The sequence below is a fragment of the Belonocnema kinseyi genome, chromosome 1 (genome assembly GCF_010883055.1).
Source record: "Belonocnema kinseyi isolate 2016_QV_RU_SX_M_011 chromosome 1, B_treatae_v1, whole genome shotgun sequence".
NCBI lineage: Eukaryota > Metazoa > Arthropoda > Insecta > Hymenoptera > Cynipidae > Belonocnema > Belonocnema kinseyi.
Window position 1 is genome coordinate 71,156,676 of NC_046657.1, and position 17,492 is coordinate 71,174,167.

The 17,492-nt window shown below is 30.2% G+C and overlaps 2 protein-coding genes across 5 annotated transcripts in view; one reads left to right on the plus strand and one right to left on the minus strand.

Moving 5' to 3' along the window:
- LOC117176914 (lymphokine-activated killer T-cell-originated protein kinase) overlaps window positions 1-16,097 on the plus strand; it is a 22,445-nt gene extending 6,348 nt beyond the window's left edge. The window contains exons 3-5 of the mRNA XM_033367342.1: window positions 3,503-3,787; window positions 5,189-5,407; window positions 15,149-16,097. Coding sequence (XP_033223233.1) covers window positions 3,503-3,787; window positions 5,189-5,407; window positions 15,149-15,312 — 668 coding nt within the window. The 3' untranslated portion in view covers window positions 15,313-16,097. The remainder of the gene's footprint in view (window positions 1-3,502; window positions 3,788-5,188; window positions 5,408-15,148) is intronic.
- The window catches only part of LOC117176981 (syntaxin-1A-like), a 44,448-nt gene continuing 42,263 nt past the window's right edge, over window positions 15,308-17,492 (minus strand). For 3 of the 4 annotated variants that reach the window (XM_033367531.1, XM_033367454.1, XM_033367681.1), the window contains exons 5-8: window positions 16,027-16,224; window positions 15,886-15,959; window positions 15,505-15,825; window positions 15,308-15,428 (exon numbers count right to left, since the gene is read on the minus strand). In XM_033367531.1, the coding sequence (XP_033223422.1) occupies window positions 15,357-15,428; window positions 15,505-15,825; window positions 15,886-15,959; window positions 16,027-16,224 (665 nt within the window). In that variant the 3' untranslated portion in view covers window positions 15,308-15,356. The remainder of the gene's footprint in view (window positions 15,429-15,504; window positions 15,826-15,885; window positions 15,960-16,026; window positions 16,225-17,492) is intronic. The other variant, XM_033367607.1, reaches the window with a different exon arrangement.

The following is a 17,492-nucleotide window of genomic DNA, read 5'->3' on the forward strand; positions in this document are numbered from 1 at the left end:
GCTTCGACAAGCATTCGATGAGATTCTATCGCCGATTTACCCAAATGGAAACAGAAAATTAATGCTCCCCGAAAATCGTTGTTTGAAGGCACGTATTTCGACTATTTCAAGAGCGAAAAAAATCACGATGTCATATGAAACTTGACATGTTTGGTATTGGATATTGTTGACAGATGACAATACGCCAATTAGCACAAATGGTAAGTTCCGACAGTGCCTACAAGTGTGCCTACTGGCCGCTAGATGGCAATACCGGTTTCATGTGTATACACCTGGTATATATTCTTATGTATTTTTCGACGCTGAATCCGAATTTGCCATAAAAAAGTAGGGTCCAGCTACTTTTTTATGGGGTTTTGATCGAAAAACCTCATTTTTTACGGTTTTTTCATGGTTTTTTTTAAATAAAAAAAAAAATAAATAAAATTTTGATTTTTTTGACTTCAGAATCGAATTCTACGGGGAAAAATACATCGAAATCCATGTTTTGATTTTTTTTTTTACAAAAATTTCAACCCACCATACGGCGATGAAAAGGCAGAAAATCGCGAAAAGTGAAAATTTGCTTCAAATTTGATTAAAATGACATTAAAATCAAGTTTTACGATTTTAAACCGATTTATAAACATTGAAAATACTTTACTGGGGGTTTTTGAGGTCGCTAATCACGATTTTTAAGTCATTTTTTTTCAAAAAACAACTCCTAGTCGGCGTAAGTGGACAATAAACGTGATTAATTGATATTTTTTTCAAAAAATCGATGTTTTGGATACTGTTTTGGAGGTTTTCCACTACATGAATCACAAAACTAGAACCATTTTCGACCCTTGATCATAAAGTAAGACTTAGAACCTATGTATAGCGATATTCATGAACTCCATTATAATATTTTTAGCTTCTTTTAAGAAGTGCCTTAGAGTTTTAATGGGTTAATCAATTGAGTTTGTAGAATTTTCGCTAATACTTCGCAACTACTACTACTACTACAACTCTAAGGCACTTCTTAAAAGAAGCTAAAAATATTATAATGGAGTTCATGAATATCGCTATACATAGGTTCCAAGTCTTACTTTTAGATCAAGGGTCGAAAAAAGTTCTAGTTTTGTGATTCATGTAGTGGAAAATCTCCAGAACAGTATCCAAAACATCGATTTTTTGAAAAAAAAAATCAATTTATCACGTTTATTGTCCACTTACGCCGACTAGGAGTTGTTTTTTGAAAAAATGACTTAAAATTCGTGATCAGCGACCTCAAAAACCCCCAGTAAAGTATTTTCAATGTTTATAAATCGGTTTAAAATCGTAAAACTTGATTTTAATGTCATTTTAATCAAATTTGAAGCAAATTTTCACTTTTCGTGATTTTCTGCATTTTCATCGCCGTATGGTGGGTTGAAATTTTTGTATAAAAAAAAATCAAAACATGGTTTTCGATGTATTTTTTCCCGTAGAATTCGATTCTGGAGTCAAAAAAATAAAAATTTTCTTTATTTTTTTTTTATTTAAAAAAAAACCATGAAAAAACCGTAAAAAATGAGGTTTTTCGAGCAAAACCCCATAAAAAAGTAGCTGGGCCCTACTTTTTTATTGCAAATTCGGATTCAGCGTCGAAAAATACATAAGAATATATAGGCCTGGTCAATTGCACAGACACTTTTGTTTTTTTTGTGGGCCTGTGTTATTAATGTGTATATTTTAGAATTTTAAATTCTTTTTTTCAATATTTAATTTTGAAAATTGTTTTTTTTTTGCATTAATTTCTTCTAACTGAAAATGTTAATTCTATTTTTGTTTGAAAATGAATCTTTTTTAGTTGTTAATTCGTATTTTTTGTTAAAAAAAGTAACCTTTTTGTTTAAAAATTAAATTATTTTTTCGAAAATTGAATTACTTTTTGGAAATTTTAATTATTTTGTTGGAAATTTAATTATTTGTTAAATATTAAGCTGTTTTGTTAAACAGTAATCATTTTCATTAAAAAATTTAACTGTTTTGTTGAAAAATTAACTATTTTGGTAGAAAATTAACTTTTTGCCGAAAATTTATATTTTTATGGTGAAAATTGTCTTTTATTGCATTACTTTTTCTAACGGAAAATGTAACTTTTCCATTTTATAAATGTATATATAAAAATAGTACACGGTTATGTTGAAAAATCATCCTTTTTATTTTAAAATTTAACTTTTTTTTGAAAATTGAACGTTATTTGTAAAAAATGAATTTTTTGTCGAAAATTGATATTTTTTTATTTGAAAATTCGTCTTTTCTTAAATAAGACTAATCATTTTTTCTTTGAAAATTTAATTATATCATTAAAAATTTAATTCTTTTTTTAAAAATTTAATTATTTTTTGAAGAGTAAACGCTCTTGTTAAAAATTTATCCTTTTTATTTACAGATTTAACTATTTTTTGGAAAATAAGACTATTTTGAAATAAAATGAATTTTTAAAACAAAAAATTAAGTAGCTTTTTATTTTTTTAAAATTATTTTAAGATAATATTTAAAAAGATTTTAAAAGATTAACAAAATTGTCAAAAAAGAATCAAGAAGATTTTAAGGAAATTTTAATAATATTTCGATCCATTGTAAAAGATATTAAGAAATTCTGACAAAATTTTAAAAATATTGATAAATTTCAAACCAAATTTAAAACACTTCTACATTTCATAAGATTTTAAAATAAAATTTTGAAGCTTTTTAAAGTAGTTTAAACTATTTAATATGAAAATAATTTAACTTATAATTTAAGTCATGTTCAGTTTAAAAAATGTTAATTTTGGAATTTTGAATTTTTCTAGCCTAAAATTCCTTTAAAAACTATAGTTTTGAAAATTGTAAAGTTCATTGATTCTCTTATTTAAAGTACTGAAAATGATACCGTAGATTTATATTTTTGGAATTGAATGAATCTTTGAACTCTATAATTCATAAAAGTAAAAAATTCTAAATTTTGCATTTTTGAATTAAAAAATTTCTAAACTTCCATTTTAAAAATTCAAGAGTTCCACTTTCGGTGTTTTAATTTGTAGTTTATTTTTATTGCAATAAATTGAAAAATATTTATCTTTAGAGTTCGACTTTTTTAATTTTATTGACTTAGCAAAATTTTCAACCCTCCTAATCAAAATTCTAAAATTTTTATTTATGAAACTTAAAACTTGCATGATTTTTAATTTTCAATTCTAAATCTTCCATTTTAAAGAAATTTCAAATGTAAATCATGAAAATTACAGAATTTTAAATTAAAAAACCTAAAACTTACAAAACTTTAAATTGCAAATTATTAAAAATTAATATCTCTTCAATTTTGAAAATAAAGAATGATATTACATTAAAAATCGCAGGATTTCAAGCTATAAAATATTTAAAACTGCATAATTTTTAATTTTAATTTTTAATATTGTTAAATCTACTTTAAAGTATTATAATTACTAAACTAAATAAAAAATAAATAAGATAAATAGAAATAATTCTTATAAATGAAGACATTTCTCTTCAGGCGATATGATTGAGGAAAGAGACGGAGAACTTTTTCAAGCGCATGAGATTCTCAAAATTGGATATGAAATCGCCAAGGGTCTCGAATATTTACATCACACCGCACACATTTTACATGGCGATATAAAAAGTTACAACGTTCTCGTCTCAAGCGACTACAGTATCGTAAAGTTATGCGATTTTGGGGTCTCGGTTTCACTGACGAAAAATTTGGAAATGGATAAAACGATCGCTGACGCCAGTTACATCGGCACGGAGTGTTGGACTGCCCCTGAAATTTTATCTGGTGATTATAATTTTTAATTATACGAATAGAATTAGGGTTATAAACGAAAAAAATAATAAAATTTTCCATAAAGAAGGTGAATTTGCAACTTACAAAGATGAATTCTCAAAAAAATAGTGCAATAGTTGATATTTTCACCAAAAATGATGAAGTTTCAATAAAAAAAAGTTATTTTCAAACCCAAAGAGACGAATTCCACCAAAAAGGATTTCTAAGTCAAAAAAGAAATAAATTTAACAGAACAGTTGATTTTTTCTGCCAAACCGTTTAATTTCCAAACCAAAAAAAAATAATACTAGAAGTTTCAAATTGAAAAGGTTTGTACTCAATAAAAATGAGTTGGACTTTTTTATTTGTTTCTATTACCTCGCTGAAGTTTGCAACGTTTAAAAAAAACGAATTTACAAACAAATTTTTTTGTACGAGACCTAAAATTTTATGCTTCAGAATCGTTCTACTTGATGTCCAAAGATGATAAAAAAAGTTTCATTCCCCTATCTCTCTCATCCGGAACACCCCGTTTTCAACCCCCAAAATATTGAAAAATCGAAAAAAAGTCCAAAAAATTTCCTAAAATCCAGACCTAAAATGTTATGCATTAAAATGGTTCCATCTGATGTCCAAAGACAATAAAAAAAGTTTCATTCCCCTATCTCATCCGGAACACCCTCGGTTTTAACCTCTAATATAATGAAACTGAAAAAAATGCTAAAAAATTCCCTAAAATCCAGACCTAAAATTGTATGCTTCAGACTGGTTTCATCTGATGTCCAAAGACAATAAAAAAAGTTTCATTCCACTATCTCATCCGGAACACCCCGTTTTCAACCCCTAAAATATTAAAAAATCCCCAAAAAATTCCAAAAAATCCCCTTACTTCCAGACCTAAAATTTTATATCATGAAATAGTTCCAGCTAATATCTAAAAAAATTACCGTAAGTCACTTCTCTTTAGACTCTATGAGAACCCCCTGTTTTTTATAAGATATTGAACAATTGTTTTAAATAAAAATTTCAATTCATTCATTGAGCTCTAATTTTATTTTGTCGACTAATGTAGTGAAATAGTTTTTTTTGTAGATATAATGATGATTTTAATCTAATTATTTAAATGTTTTTTTTTTTTACAGAAAGAGAATAAACATTTTTGTTGAAAATTCTTTTTCTGTATGTTATTCTTGTGTTAAAATTTAACTTTTTTCTACTGAAACCTTGAGTATAGAATGCAATTTTCAGTTAAAAAGTGATTTAAATTTAAAATTTTTGATGAAGGCGTATTTTTGGTCGAAAAGTCAACTGCCGGATTGAAAAATTGCTCTTTTTGAAATTAAAACTCATCTTTGATCTCAGAATTTCTTTTTTTTTTAAATTTTATTTCTAAATTAAATATTTTTTAAACAGAGGAAGGACCAGTGACGAATAAGGCAGACATGTGGGCCTATGGTCTCGTCCTCTACGAAATGATCGCGCTTTCTCCACCTCATGTCGATTCCTGCGACACAATGTCAGACGTGATGAAGGAAATAATGAACGATGAAAATTCGGACGAAAACGAAGACCCAAATTTAAGTATGGACATGAGTTACAATTCGGAACTCGATTTAACTACAAGAGGACCCGGTAAATTTTTATTTAACCACATTTCTCTCTTCTCTATTGAGGCCGTTCAAAGACTACGTCACACTGCTGAAAATCCATTTATTTTCCGTTAAGAATTAAATTTTTATCGGAAAATATGACTATTCTATTTTTTGGTTAAAAATTGCTTTTTTTTTTATTTAGAAATTAAACTGTTTGTTCTTGAAAATTGAAGTAATTTGTGAACAATCAGCCTTTTTTTGCAGAAATATTATTTTTATTGTTCAAAAGTAATTATTGTAGTTGAAAATTGATTTTTTCAACTGAAAATTTAACTGTACATTTTTGGTGAAAAATTGATCTTTTATAGTTCAAAATTCAACTATTTTGGTGAAAATCTAAATATTTGGGTAAAACATCGATTTTCTCGGTATAAAATTATCTTTTTCGTTGCTAGTTAATCTTCTAGTTTAAACAAAACTAAAAATTTAACTATTCAAGTAAAAAAATAAACTATTTTACTGAAAATTCGTTTTTTTTTTGGTTAGGAATTAGATTTTTAAAATCAATTTTAACTATTCTATTTTGGGACGAAAAATCAACTATTTGGTTGAAAATTTATTCTTTAGAAAATTAATCTTTATTGTTGAAAAATTCATTTCTTTTTTGTATGAAATGTCGAAGATTCATAATTTTTAGTTTGGTTGAAAATTAATTGCTTCACCTGAAAATATAACTGTCCATTTTTTGTTGAAAATTGATCTTTCCTAGTTCAAATTCAACAATTTGGATAAAAATTTGTATTTTTTAAAATTAAAAATCCAACTGTTTCGTTAAAAATCTACATACTTTGTTTGAAACTTGGTTGAAAGTTAAACTCTTTTTTTGAAAATTATTATTTTTTATTATTATTTTTATTTATTTATTTTATTTTATTATTATTTTTTGGTTTAAAATTCAACTATTTGGTTGAAAATTGATATTTTAAATTAATAAGTTAAACTATTTTAATGGAAATTTCTGTACTTTTGAAAAATTCACCTTTTTTTAAATTAATCTTTTTTGTATAAAATTAAACTATTCTAGTCGAAGATTCGTCATTTTATTTGAGATTCATGAGTTTGGTTGAAAATTAATTCCATCAAATGTAAATTTAACTGACTAGTTTTTTTTAAAATTAATCTTTTCTAGTTCAAAATTCAACATTGTATGCCTTTGGCCGATACACGGCATCCCTATGAGAGAAGCTGTTGCGTACCCGCGCCTTAGCCCTTAATCGACCTCTCTTTCTCCCCTCCTCTTCTCTTCTATCCCCACTTTGTCACCAGCAAGAGCGGCTGCGCCGTCTATGCTCATAGCGTTGAGTACTTTCGCCGAAGCCACATGTTACAAATTCGAGGTGCACGAAATCTTGTTTTGTGGTTCTTTTTCGTGGTATTTTTTCGGGTCATTAAGTGTTGTGCAGTGTTTAAAACTAGTGCAGGATATCCCCATGGCGAATAACGCTTCTAATTTGCCTGCGGGCGCCCAGAGAAGCTCGAAATATGGGGCCCAGGAGCGATGTGATGTTGCGCAATATAATGAAATTGAACTGCGTCAATCGCTTTATGATGCCGACACCGACTCAAGCGAAGACAAGGCTTCTCTTCCCGCAAAGAGACCTCGTTTAAAGAGAAGTAGATCTCGTTACCGCGAGTTACAAGATCAGATTAATGCATTAGCTGGCTTGGTTTCCCGAGAACCTTCTGGCTCTTCAGAGCCGGGGTCGTCTACAAAGCTATTGGACTTTGGGGAATTGAGAACCGACGTAGATGAGAGGAAAACAGTTCGTCCAGCCCGCAAAGAGCCTTTGGACAGGATCAATGCCCTACAGCGTTTTGGCTCATCGGAATGGAAAGAGGTTAGGTATTCTAATGTTTTGAAGAGCTTTCTTGCGTCGCCTGGCTTTATGGATCTTAAAGGCAATGAAGAGCTTTCCCATCTCGATAAGAAAAAAGACACGCTATTACCTACGGAACGAGTTTTAGCTGGGTTGTCAAATGCTGTATTCGAGCAGAAGGAATTGTTAGCCTGTAATCTTCAAGCAGTGGTAGATTGGGCTTTTTCAGGGTATGATGATTTTACGCCGCAAACATTGTTTGAACATTTATCATCACTTTTTGGCTCAGGCTCACAGGTACAGACAAATTTTGATTTAATAATGCAAGTAATCTGCGGGAAAAGGGCGGAGTGCATTGAGAATAGAAGGGAACGACTCTTATCCGAGATTCAGAACAGAAACGTTCGAGCAGCTTTACGCAGGGTCCCTCCAAGTTCAGAATATCTTTTTGGCAAAGAGGATTTGTCACATCTTATCCAATCTCTAAGGGGAACTCAAATTTGGCTAAATACGCCTTCATACATGGCAACCAAGAGAATGATTCCAAGGAAAGACTTTTCCCACTCTACTTCATCCAACAACCCGACTTTTCAGCCCCCAAGGGGATCATCGCAGACTCCAAGGTTTAGAAACGACTCGCGACGCGGTAATTTCGCCCCTAAGAATACAACAAAGAAGGGACCACTCATATTCAAGCCCGCGGATTCCTTTCGTGGAAAGCCAGACGATAGATGACTACCCGTCAGTTCCGAAATTCTCAGGTGGCCAGCTACGTCACTTCCGAGAAAGGTGGAGGGTTTTGGGGGCTCCACCCATAATTCTCAAACTGATTTCCGGTTTCCGAATTCCTCTCGGTTCGAAACCAAAGTTGATACGCAATTGGATGGATTCCAATTTTTTAACAAGGCCATCGCAACAGATGTCTCAACAGATCGATCTGTTGAAGAGACAAGGTATTCTCGAGCCTCCAACACGTTTAGGCCCAAGCTTCATCTCAAAAATGTTTTTGGTCAAAAAGAGCAACGGAGGAATAAGGCCGATCTTCGATCTACGAGGCCTCAACAGGCATGTAAAGGTAAAAATGTTTCATTTAATCTCACATTTCAGAATACCAGATTTTCTGCAGGACGAGGACTGGATGACTCGAATCGATCTGTCTCAAGCTTACTTTCACGTACCAGTGGTAGAGTCCCATCGTTGCCTCCTTCGCCTCGTCAACGGCAAGGAGCTTTTGCAGATGACGAGCTTGCCCTTTGGCCTCTCAGCTGCCCCTCAGATCTTCGCGACCATAACGAATTGGATTGCGGAAATCCTTCGTTCGCGAGGTATGAGGGTAGTCGTGTATATAGACGACTGTTGTTTGGTCTCTCAGGACAGAACCAAATAAACTCACAGATCAACGAGGCTGTCGAGTTGCTGGAACTCCTCGGATGGGTGGTAAATCGCGAAAAGTGTATACTGAATCCCTGCCAAGAGATGGAATTTCTGGGAATACTGTGGAACGCACGGGACAATTTCAAGAGTCTTCCGGGCAAAAAGGCCCAAAAGATTACGGACCTGATAAAGGATATACGATTAAAGCGGCGTTGTACCCTGAAACAGACTCAGCGCCTACTGGGCCATATGAATTTCGCCAACTTTGTAATTCACAGGGAACTTCTTCACTGTCGCTACCTTCAGAGGAGTGGTGGCAGGGTGCCACGACGTCATCTGTATGCCTGCACAGAGGACGGATAACCAACTTCCTGACGACGGACGCAGCGGACACAGGATGGGGAGCCCAGATAGATGGATCCCACCTCCACGGATCGTGGACCAGGGATCAGAAACGATGGCACTCGAACAAAAAAGAGATGTTTGCGGTATTGGCTGCAATAAAACAGATGGCTCACCATCTCCAGGGCGCTCACATTCTGCTTCAGTCGGACAATCGTACCCTGGTAGCCTGCATTCAGAAGGAGGGAGGTACAAGATCGATAAGTTTATTGGACCTGACCTACCAAATTCTCCACCTTCTCGACCAGCATAAAATAACCTTGCCGGCGGCATATCTCCCAGGCAGGTACAATGGGATCGCAGACCGATTGTCAAGGAAGAAGGCGCTCCCAGAGTGGCATTTGCTTCCCGCTGCGACAGACGAAATCTTCGCAAAATGGGGAGTTCCAGTCATCGATCTTTTTGCCTCAGCAAATTCGGCGGTAGTCAGGCCCTACGTTTCTCGAGACTGCAACGATCCTTACGCCTTCTTCATAAACGCATTCAGTCGTCCATGGCACTTCAGATTAGGATGGGACTTTCCTCCTCCCAATCTCATACCCAGAGTGCTTGCCCACCTGACCAGCTGCAAAGAGCAATTCCTAATAGTAACGCCAAGATGGGATCAAACGTTTTGGATGCCGGATCTGCTCGGCAGGAGCATGGAACCACCTCTAACCATTCAAAACTTGGAGAGTGTGCTGATAGACTTGGCGACAGGCCAACCTCCGCAGCAGGTGGAACGGCTAACACTACAGGTATGGAAAGTTGGGTGTGGGAAGATTTAGTCAAAGACTGGTCCCAACAGGAAAAGAATTTGCTTAAGTAAAGTTGGAGGAGTTCTACTTTGCAGACCTACAGGGCACCGATTCGAAGATGGCTCTGTTGGTGTGAAAAGAAAAATATTAACCCTAGGTCTCCGCAGGGTAAGGATTTGGCCAGGTTCTTAGCAGACTTATTTATTACTCAAAAGTTAGCTTATAATACCATTCTTCTTCACAAGTCTGCAGTAGCAACATTCTGCGCAGGTAGATCTACATTAAGTTTATCCTCTGATTTTTTGGTTCATCAGGTCCTGAAAGTTATTTCAGTGGCAAAACCGCAAGCAGTTCGAGCACCAATCTGGGATGCACAGATTTTGCTTAATTGGCTATCTAGGCGAACTGCCGATTTATCATTCTTTGAACTTTCAAGGCGTACAGCAGTGCTACTTTTATTGGCATTCGGCCGTCGTATTCATGATCTCACTCTTTTAAAGATCTCAAAGAATTTTCTCGTTAACTTGGAGAACGAGATAATTTTATGGCCAGCTTTTGGATCGAAGACGGATCGGGCTTCGTTCAGACAGTCAGGATGGAAACTCTCGAAGCACCCCAATATCTGGTTGTGCGCCGTCACATGGATCAGGGCTATGCTTGGAAAATCGAAAGAGAGAAGAAAAGAGGGTAGTGTTGACACCCTGTTTATTACTATTGTTGGAGCCACCAAAGCAGCTTCCAAGACAGTGATTGCAACGTGGGTTCGATCGGTTCTCAGAGATGCTGGAATAGACCCCGGGTAGCATTCGTTCACCGGTCGCATCTCGCGGATGGCTAGACGATCTTCCAGTCCAGTACATTTTGAACCGAGGCAATTGGAGATGCGCTGAGACGTTCAGAAAACACTATTGCCGTGAGGTACAGGGGGCTAGTCAAGCAATTTCTACTTCGCTTTTATCCAACTTTACTCCCGTCTAAATAGTAAGTATGTGACACTTTTTACAGTCCAATCTAAATAGTGAGTATGCAACAGCTTTTGAAAAAATCATATTATAATAAAATATGATAGAGAAAAAGAATTTCGAATCTTCCTCATTTATAATCTTTTGTAAATCACATAGCGTTGAGGTCACCAGTAGATAACAAACACGTCTCTCATAGGGATGTCGTGTTTCGGTCAAAGGCATATAATACAAGTGTTTTGAATTACAACAAAACACGTATTGTGTGACGGAGCCGATACACGGCATCCTGGTAAGTTTCTTACTGATGAGAGCCGCTATGAGCATAGACGGCGCAGCCGCTCTTGCTGGTGACAAAGTGGGGATAGACGAGAAGAGGAGGGGAGAAAGAGAGGTCGATTAAGGGCTAAGGCGCGGGTACGCAACAGCTTCTCTCATAGGGATGCCGTGTATCGGCTCCGTCACACAATACGTGTTTTGTTGTAATTCAAAACACTTGTAATTTGGATGAAAAATGTTCTTTTTCATTTAAAATGTTGAAAATTTAACTATTTAGTTGAAAATCAATTTTCAAACTAAAAATCTAACTATTCCAGTAGAATACTAAACTATTTGACTGAAAATCCGTTTTCCTCTGTTTATTACGAATTAGGTTTTTAACAGAAAATTTAGTGATTATATTTTTGAATTAAAATTCAACTATTTTGATGAAAATTCATATTTTTTATTTAGAAATTAAACTGTTTGTTCTTGAAAATTGAAGTAATTTGTAAACAATTCACCTTTTTTTTAGAAATGTTATTTTTATTGTTTAAAAGTCATTATTTTAGTTGAAAATTTAATTGTACATTTTTGGTGGAAAATTGATCTTTTATCGTTCAAAATTCAACAATTTGGATGAAAATGATTATTTTTCATTTACAATTCAACTATTTCGTTTAAAATCTAAATATTTGGTTAAAACATCGATTTTCTCTGTAAAAAATTATCTTTTTCGTTGCTAGTTAATCTTTTTGTTTAAACAATACTAAAAACTTAACCATTCACGTAAAAAAATAAACTATTTTACTGAAAATTCATTTTTTTTTGTTTGTTAGGAATTAGATTTTTACAATAAATTTTAACTATTCTATTTTTGGATGAAAAATCAACTATTTGGTTGAAATTTTTTTTTTATTCACAGATTAAACTAATGAAATGTAACTATTTGTTTAAAAATTTATGAAAATTTAAGTGTCCATTTTTTGTTGAAAATTGATCTTTCCTAGGTCAAATTCAACAATTTGGATAAAAATTTGTATTTTTTAAAATGTTTGTTATAAAATGTTTTTTATTTCGAAATTAAACTATTTGTATGCAAGTTTACTTACTTTTGAAAAATTCGCCTTGTTTTGTAGAAAATTAATCTTTTTGGTATAAAAATTCAACTATTCCAGCTAAAGATTCATAATTTTCGTTGAAAATTAATTCCTTAAAATGAAAATTTAACTATTTTTTGTTGAAAATTAATCTTTTCTTGTTCAAAATTCAACAATTTGTATTAAAATTAAAATAAAAATCAACATAATTTGTTAAAAAATCGATTTTTGGTTAAAAAATTGATCTTTTCTAGATCAAAATTCAACAATTTTGATAAAAATTTGTCTATTTTTATTGAAAATTCAACTGTTCCGTTTAAAATCTATATATTTTCTTAAAAAATCGATTTTTTTTTGTAGAAAATTATCTTTTTCTTTTGCCAGTTAATCTTGTTATTTAAAAATTCTTCTTTGATTGCGAATTTGACTACTTTGTTGAAAATCAATTTTTTAAACTAAAAATTCAACTATTACAGTAGATTTTGAGTTTCAAATGTTTCTTTTTTTATGAAAATTCAACTATTTGGTTGAAAATTGGTATTTTTTATCTATAAATCAATCTATTTGTTTCAATCTGTTCTGTTCAAAATTCAACATTTCAATAGAAAATTAAATTTTTTATTTTATTATCATCTTTTCTAGCTGAAAATTAACTTTTTTGTTAGCAAATTCATTTTTTCGAGTTTAATAGGCAACTTTTTTCTAAAAGATTGGACTTTTCAGCTCAAAAACTCAATTTTTCCGTTAAAAACTTATCTCTTTTGGTAGAAAATTTATGTTGGTTGGTTGAAAATTTCACTATTTTGTTTCAAAATTAATCCTTTTAGGTCGCAAATTAAATTTTTTTTTATTCTTCTTTTTGAATGGAAAATTCTTCCTTCTGATTTGAAAAATCGTTCCTTTTCTTGTAAAATCATCTCTTTTCGTTAAAAATTAATCTGTATAGGTTGCAAATTCAACTCTTTGGTTGAAAATTAAACTACTTTTTTTGTAGAAAATTTAATTATTTTTTTGCAAATTCAACTATTTTAATAAAAAATAATCTTTTTTGGTACAAAAATTTTTTTGTTTTGATAAGAATGCGTTATTTTGGGTAAAAAATTCCACCTTCTGGATTGAAAATTCATTTTTCTTGTTGAAAAATCATCTTTCTTAGTTTAAAATTGATCTTTATTGGTTAAATTTCCAACTATTTTGTATAAAATGAACCTTTTTTGGTAGAAAATTCAACTATTTTGTAGAAAGTTCGTGCCTTTGGCTTGAAATTTCAACAACTTGGTTAAAATATTATTCTTCTTTGTCTGAGAAATCTTATATATGGAAAATTCAATCATTTTGTTAAGAATTCATCTTTTTTCGAATTTAAGTTTTTTTTAATTTAAAAATTCATTTTTTTGATTGAAGATTCTTCTCCTACATTCAAAATCTAACTATTTTGATGAAACTACGTTTTTTTCGGTTTGAAAATTAATTTTTCAATCTCAAAATTTGACTATTTTCTTTTTATTTGAAAATTGATCTTTTTCATTTGAAATACCGTTTTTTGTTGAAAATTTATTTATTTTCGTTCGAAATTTAACTATTTTATTGCAACTACATTTTTTTCAATTTGAACATTAATTATCGATCTCAAAATTTGACTATTTTATTTTTGATTGAAAATTGATCTTTTTCATTCGAAATACCGTTTTTTGTTGAAAATTTCTTTATTTTAGTTAAAAATTGAACTATTTTGTTTAAACTTCGAATTTTTATTCTTAAAAATTAATTTTTTTTACTGAAAATCTGACTTTGTTCAAAACTCATTTTATTAGTTGAAGATTCAACTATTTTGTTGAAAATTCTTTTTTTTTCTTGAAAATCTTACTATTTTGTTAAAAAATTAAGCATTTTGTTGAAAACTCAACTATTTTTTAAAAAGTCATATTTTTCGTTAGAAAATTCAACTGTTTTTCTTTGAAATTCGTCTTTTTCGATAGAAAATTCATCCTTCTGAATTTAAATTTCATCTGTTTGTTGAAAAATCATATTTTTTAGTTGAAAATAAACTTTTTAAATGAAAATTTATCTTTTCGGGTTAAAAGGCCATTTTTTATCAATTATTCGACATTTAGCTTCAAAACTAAACTATTTCGTTAAAAATTAATCTTTTTTATTAGAAAATTCAACTATTTTGTAGAAAGTTCATGTCTGGCTTGAAATTTCAGCAATTTGGTTGCATGTTTGTCTTCTTTATCTGAGAAATCTTTTTTGTAGAAAATTCAATAATTTTGTTGAGGATTCGTCTTTTTTGAATTTAATTTTTGTTTTTTAATTAAAATTTAGATTCTTGTTGTTTAAAAACTTAATTACTTGGCGTTAAAAATTAAATTTATTGGTTGAAGATTCTTCTCCTTCGTTCAAAATTTAACTATTTTATTGAAAATACATTTTTTTCAGTTTGAAAATTAATTTTTCAATCTCAAAATTTGACTATTTTATTTTTGATTGAAAATTGATCTTTTTCATTTGAAATACCGTTTTTTGTTGAAAATTGATTTATTTTAGTTGAAAATTCAACTATTTTGTTTAAAGTTCGAATTTTTATTCTTAAAAATTAATTTTTTTACTGAAAATCTGACTTTGTTCAAAATTCATTTTATTAGTTAAAAATTGAACTATTTTGTTGAAAGTTCATTTTTTTTCTTAAAAATTAGATTTTGTTAAAAATTCATTTAATTTTGAATTTTTTGTTGAAAAATTTTTTTAAAAAGGAATATTTTTTGTTAGAAAATTTTAGGTGAAAATAAACTTTTTTGTGAAAATTGACCTTTTTGGGTTTAAAAATAAATGTTTTCTAAAATATTCCACTTTTTAGCTCGAAAAATCAACTATTTCGTTGAAAATGAATTTCTTTTGGTAGAAAAATGTTTTTTTTTTCTTGAAAATTCAACTATTTTCTTAAAAATGCTTTGTTTAAGCTTGGTCTGATGATTTTTGATGAAAAGGGTAGACAAATTTTTTAAAATACTGTGACATTTTTGAACAGCCCCATTTTTTATTAAATTTTTTAACCAATTTAATATTTGCAGGAACGCGACCCCTTTTGCCGGCCTATTTTCTCGGCAAAGGCTACGATCAAGTTCTTGAAATATTTTCGATTTGCACCGAGGAGGAATACACAAAACGACCAAGTGCAAGAGGCGTCGTTGCTTTCTTCAAAACTGCGGTTTATCCCGCCAAAAAAAAAGTTTAATTTTTATTTTCGATTCATACAAACTCGTTTTTTATTTATCTAGATTAAAAGTAGATCGCTATAATAATTAGAATTAAAAATATCACTGCGAGGATAACAGCCAATTGGATTTTTCTCTGAAAAAAAGGAAATACTTTTTTAAAAAAAAGTCTTTTCAGATAACTGTTTAGGTGACATTATCTGCAAACAAACCTTTCTGAGTCTTTTGCTTTTCCTTTTTGCTATTTTAAGATCCTGCCCTCCAGAGTCGATATTATCCACCGTTTTTCCAGCGAAATATTCTACGCAGTTTATTTGCTCGCCCTTAAATTTAAAATCGATTATCATCTTTACTTTTTTTTTATGTAAATAGGAAATTAACGAAAAAAGTATTACTTGTTCTTGAATTAGAAATCCGATATTGAGAAACACGTCTCGGATTTCCGTGATCGATTTCTCCAGTTTTTTTACTTCACTGTGCCGCGTTTGTATGTCTGACAATTGCTGTTTTGTCAGTTGAATGTCTGCTAAAATCTGAAAATCCGTACTTTAGTGAATATTCAAAAGAGCTTTTCTTTAAGAAAAAAAACTTACATTATCGACAAAAAGACTAGTTTCTTGAGCATCGATCATTTCATCCAGCTCAGCACTTGTGATTTGTCTTCTGGCTAGAAGAGAAAAAAATGTACAGTTGAGAGTATTATTTTTGTAATGTTTTTTTTTTGTGTGACTTACTTAAGAGCCTTTGTTGGTGTAATAAGGATGTACATTTTTCGTGGTATCTTAATAAAGATTCGTTGTAATCTTGAATAGTTTCTGAGTAGAGTTTCAGCATTGTTGTGTATTGTAATATTTTTACTCTTTCGTGTGCTGGACCTTCTGCTGCACTTTCGACTGTCAGGTCGTCGATTTTTGTCGTCTGCTTTCCCATTTCTTAAAATTATTTATTTATTGGATATGTAATTGATATCTGAGACCAATATATTATTCGATTTCTATGATTTATATTTGGAATTGCACAATTTGCGCTTGTAATTATTTTTAATTGTGAAATCTTCAGGAATTGTTGAAATTTTTTTATATTGTGGAAATCTTTTGAAAAATATTAGGAAATCTTTTTAAGTTGTTATAAAACTTTTTGGAATCGTTTTAAAATCTTTTAATTCTTTCAGAAATATTTTGAAGAAATATTTCTGAAATTATTAAAGATTTCACATTATTTCTGAAAGAAATTAAAGATTTAAAAAATTTTCCGAAGCTTTTAGGAGATTTTACGAATAGTTCTATGGATACGCAAATATTTCAGAAAGATTAACATAATTTCAACAAATTTTACAAATGTTTAATATGTTTCAAAAATATTTTAATAATTCCACAAGAATTTTAAAGATTTCCAAATATTTCAAAAATTTCAAATAATTCAAAAAGATTTTTTAAAATGTCACCATTTATCAAGATTTCGAAAATTTCAAAAAATTCAATAATTTCTGAAAAAAAATAAAAAATGTAGAAAATTTAAAAAATTTCAATAATTTCAGGGATTCTAAATCATCCATAATATTTCAAATAATACAAAATATTTCTCAATGTTTTCTAATTCAAATATTTTAATGATTTCAATAATTCTTAAAGATTTCAAATTTATTCTGAAAGTATTCAAAGATTTCAGAAACATTTTTCAATGATTTCAAAAATTTCAAAAGACTTTACAAATATTTCCAAGTATTACAAATCTTTTAATGATTTCAAGAAACAAAATTTCAACCAAAACAATGATTTTTCAAACTAATAATTTTTTACAAACAATTTGCAACTAAAAAAGAAAGCATTTTATGAACAAAATAATTAAATTTTTAAATAAAAAAGATAGATTTTCAAAAAAACGGAATAGTTCAATATTCAGTTTAAAAAAATTAATTTTCTACAGAAAAAAGAAAAGTAATTTCAAAATAAGAGATCAATTTTTAAACTATTTATAAACAAGAGTAATAATATTGTATCAGAAAAGACGTTTTTTCAACAAAATATATTAAATTTCAACCAGATAGTTGAATAGAATAATTTTCAGTTAAAAAATAATGTAGAATCAAAAAATGAATTTCAACAAAATAGTTCAATTTTTAATCAAAACAGGTGAATTTTTAACTAAGAAATAAAAATGTTTTACCCAAAATAGAATAGTTTAGTTTTCAGTTGAAAAC